At 62.0% G+C, this 3,790-nt stretch overlaps 1 protein-coding gene across 1 annotated transcript in view; it reads left to right on the top strand.

Annotated features, from left to right (window-relative positions):
* The window catches only part of MED24 (mediator complex subunit 24), a gene marked incomplete at both ends in the record, with an annotated part of 3,413 nt that extends 1,186 nt beyond the window's left edge, over positions 1-2,227 (top strand). Inside the window, 7 exons of the mRNA XM_010085374.1 lie at positions 74-254; positions 367-466; positions 590-765; positions 843-1,107; positions 1,295-1,476; positions 1,724-1,817; positions 2,128-2,227. Of these exons, the coding sequence (XP_010083676.1) occupies positions 74-254; positions 367-466; positions 590-765; positions 843-1,107; positions 1,295-1,476; positions 1,724-1,817; positions 2,128-2,227 (1,098 nt within the window). The remainder of the gene's footprint in view (positions 1-73; positions 255-366; positions 467-589; positions 766-842; positions 1,108-1,294; positions 1,477-1,723; positions 1,818-2,127) is intronic.
* Positions 2,228-3,790: the final 1,563 nt, after the last annotated feature.

Below are 3,790 nucleotides of genomic sequence, written 5' to 3'. Positions count from 1 at the left end.
CCCAGGACAGGGTCTCCAGCAGGGTCCCAGCGGGATGCTGGCTGTGTGGCAGACCCCGGGCCGGTTCCCCTCCAGGTGATCCTGTCGGAGTCGAGCCCGGCGGGCGAGGTGCCGTTCTTCGAGACCTGGATGCTGACCTGCATGCCCGAGGAGGGGAAGATCCTCAACCCCGACCACCCCTGCTTCCGCCCCGACTCCACCTTGGTGGAATCGCTGGTCGCTCTCCTCAACAACTCTTCTGAGATGAAATTAGTGTAAGAGCTCTGCTGGGCTGAGGCAGAGCGGGAGGAGAGCACCCACCCTGTCTCCGCCAGCCCCGTGGCTGCTCTGAAAGAGTGCCTGAACCCCCGTGTGTCTCTTCGACAGGCAGATGAAGTGGCACGAGGCGTGTCTGAGCATCTCAGCTGCCATCCTGGAGATCCTCAACGCCTGGGAGAATGGTGTCCTCACCTTCGAGTCCATCCAGGTGGGTCCCATGGGAGAGAGAGGGGCTCAGACCCTGCAGTCAGGGCCCACAGCCCTGGGGGGTGATGCTGGGATGAAGCCTGTGCATCCACATGTGTCTCTGCTCACCCACCTCCTCCTGTAGAAAATCACGGACAACATCAAGGGGAAGGTGTGCAGCATGGCGGTGTGCGCGGTGGCCTGGCTGGTGGCCCACGTCCGCATGCTGGGCTTGGACGAGCGCGAGAAGTCCCTGCAGATGATCCGGCAGCTGGCCACCCCCCTGTACGGCGACAACACGCTGCAGTTCTACAACGAGCGGTGAGCTCTGCCGTGCCGCCTCCAGCCCTTCTCCCGCTTCTTGGGGACTGGCGTGACCCCGTGTCTCTCTCTCGCAGCGTGGTGATCATGAGCTCCATCCTGGAGCACATGTGTGCGGACGTCCTGCAGCAGACGGCCACGCAGATCAAGTTCCCCTCCACAGGCATGGACACCATCCCCTACTGGAACCTGCTGCCCCCCAAAAAGCCCATCAAGGAGGTGCTGACGGGCGTCTTCACCAAGGTGCTGGAGAAGGGCTGGGTGGACAGCCGCTCCATCCACATCTTCGACACCTTGCTGGACATGGGCGGCGTCTACTGGTTCTGCAACAACCTGGTCAAGGTACGGGGTGAAGGAAGGAGCAGCTGCGACCCCCAGGACTGTGGCTGGGCGTTGGGGACAGTCCTGAGGGTTCAGCCCGTGCTGGCTGTCCCTGGGCTGGCTGCTGTGATAGTCCCGGGCGCTGGAGGGAAGCGGGACAGGCTCAGCCGTGCCCGTGTGTCCCTCAGCCCTGCCCTCCTCCTGGCAGGAGCTGCTGAAGGAGACGCGGAAGGAGCACACGCTGCGGGCCGTGGAGCTGCTCTACGCCATCTTCTGCCTGGACATGCAGCAGCTGACGCTGACCCTGCTGGGCCACATCCTGCCCAACCTGCTGACTGACTCCTCCAAGTGGCACACGCTCATGGACCCCCCAGGAAAGGCCCTGGCCAAGTAAGACCCCAGACCCATGGGTGCTGTCTCCCTGGGGGTGCGGGCGCCTGTCTGTGGGGACGGGGAGATGCTCTGTGCTGGGACGGGGGTCCCAGCCGCCCAGTTCCCGCTCCAGCCACGGCACAGTGCCAGTGAGAGTCTGCTGTGCCCTGTCCCAGCTCACACTCTGGGCTCTGCCATCTTCCCTCACTTGCGCACCGCTGTCGGGGTGGGCTGGCAGCACCTCAGTGTCCCTGTCTGTCCCCAGGCTGTCCGTCTGGTGTGCCCTGAGCTCCTGCTCCTCCCACCACAAGGGCCAGGCGTCCGCCAGGCAGAAGAAGAGGCACCGGGAGGATATTGAGGTGTGTACGGCACGGAGCGGGGTCTGGTTGGAGGCTCTCCTGTGCAGATGTGAGCGGTGGCGGCAGGAGGAGTGGGTGGCTGAGACTGGACCCTGTTCCCGGGTTCCCTGGGCTGTCTGAGGTCCTTTGGCCTCAAAATAAGGGATTTCCCTTTATTTCTGGGGAAGAGGGACTGTAATGGGATGGTCTGTATGGGGTTGGCCCAGGCTGAGGTGCTCTGGGTGAGCGGGGATCGTCGTCCTGGGCCGTGGGGCTGTGCAGAGCTTGGGGGGCTCGTTGGGGTCCCCCCTGAACCTCCTCTGCCCCCCAGGATTACATCAGCCTGTTCCCGCTGGACGACACGCAGCCCTCCAAGCTCATGCGCCTGCTGAGCTCCAACGAGGAGGACGCCAGCATCCTCTCCAGCCCCAGTGAGTGCGGGCAGGGGTGGCTCTGGGGGAAGGCAGCGTCCTGCCTCGCTGCGCGGTCTGGGTGTGAGTGTGTTTTGGCACAAAAACTCTTCCCAAGCTGGGCAGGTGAAGATCTAGAGCACTCGAGTGTGTTTTGCCGAGTTACCCTGGAGCTTGTGCACTTAGAAAAGGTCAAGCTCTTGATTTCTCTGATCGGAACAGCTCAGGAAAGGGGCTGAAGTTCCACCTTCCCCCTGTGGTGCTGCCACCCAACACCCCTGAGTCACGGACGAGGGGCTCAGGGAGGTTTTGCTGGAGCCCCGTCACCCCCAGAGAGCGTGTGTGGGTGTGTGGGACCAGAGAGCCGCTGTGCTGCGGCACGAGTGGCAGGAGGTGACGTTCCCGATGGCTGTGGCTAAATCCTGGAATTCCACTGTCGTTAAGGCGGCGGCGAGCAGAGCCGATGAGTCCCTGCAGTCACGTCTCCGTGTCCCCGCAGCGCAGTGACGCGGGTTGCGACAGCTCCGGCAGGACGTGCCGGGGGGTGTCCGTGCCCTCCAGCTGCGGCGGGGTGCTGTCACCGCTCCCACATACATTGTCTGGACTCCTGGACAGTGAGTCAGGACGTTCCTTGTCATTGTTTCTTATCCTCTTACCCTCTTGTCTTATTAGTTTTCAACACATCCATCGACCTGTGGTTTTTGTTGGTTTCATTATTGTTGAAATATGGGGTTTTCCCTTTATTTCACTATCTTTTTTTAACCGTTGAGGCAGTTCCACCTCTTTCCAGTGACATTCAGGACTTTTTTGGGCTGTTTGCTGCAGCGATGTGGAAATGCTGCTTCCTGCAGCAGCCGTGGAACTCGTGATTCCATGAGAAAAGTGTGGGAGGGATTTCTTTTTTTGGTGAGAGCATCCTCAGCGCAGCACAAGGTGGGTCCTGATGGTTTTGGCAGGAGCCGCGTGCAGCGGGATCTGCACAAGAGCCTTCCCGGGAGACGTCCGTCCCGTTGGACCGGAGATGGCCCCGTTCCCCTCCTGCAGGAGTGCCCAGCAGCGCTTCCCCGTTTGGGTCAGATAAATCCCCGGGCTCTGTCCAGGATTTGCCGTTAGTCCGTGGGACACGCCTCGGCTCTAGTAGCTCAATTGTACCCTGAGAGTGAGATTTTTTGTGCTGCTCTGCAGCTGTTGAACATCTGGCGTGCTTCGCCAGCCAGCTGTGCTGCAGCAGCGTGCTCGGGATGCGTGGCGAGCGCGGCGCCTGCCCCGGCACAGCACGGTTCTTCTCCTCTCCCCATCGTGACGCTGCGTTACATCGCTCGTGCCCTCGTGGGGTGTCAGGAACGAGTCACTGCTGCAATTCCCACCCAGCAGCGAGCAGCAGGGAGGCACGCTCGCGGTCTGGCTCACACTCACCCCTCGGAGATGTCGTTAAACTCGGTCAGACTCAGAATAAACCTGGCTTGTGCAAGAGCCGAGTGTCACACCCCAGGAACAGCGGCGGCAGCACGGGGGGTCCTCCCTGGGTCAGGCCTGGGGCACGCATGGTCCCGTGCCACCTGCCAGGGCTGCCCCCACCCCGGC

Source organism: Pterocles gutturalis, unplaced genomic scaffold (genome assembly GCF_000699245.1).
Source record: "Pterocles gutturalis isolate BGI_N339 unplaced genomic scaffold, ASM69924v1 scaffold1530, whole genome shotgun sequence".
In the NCBI taxonomy this organism is placed as follows: domain Eukaryota; kingdom Metazoa; phylum Chordata; class Aves; order Pterocliformes; family Pteroclidae; genus Pterocles; species Pterocles gutturalis.
The sequence above is the reverse complement of the archived record's forward strand: the minus strand, read 5'-3'. Positions and strand labels throughout refer to the sequence as shown.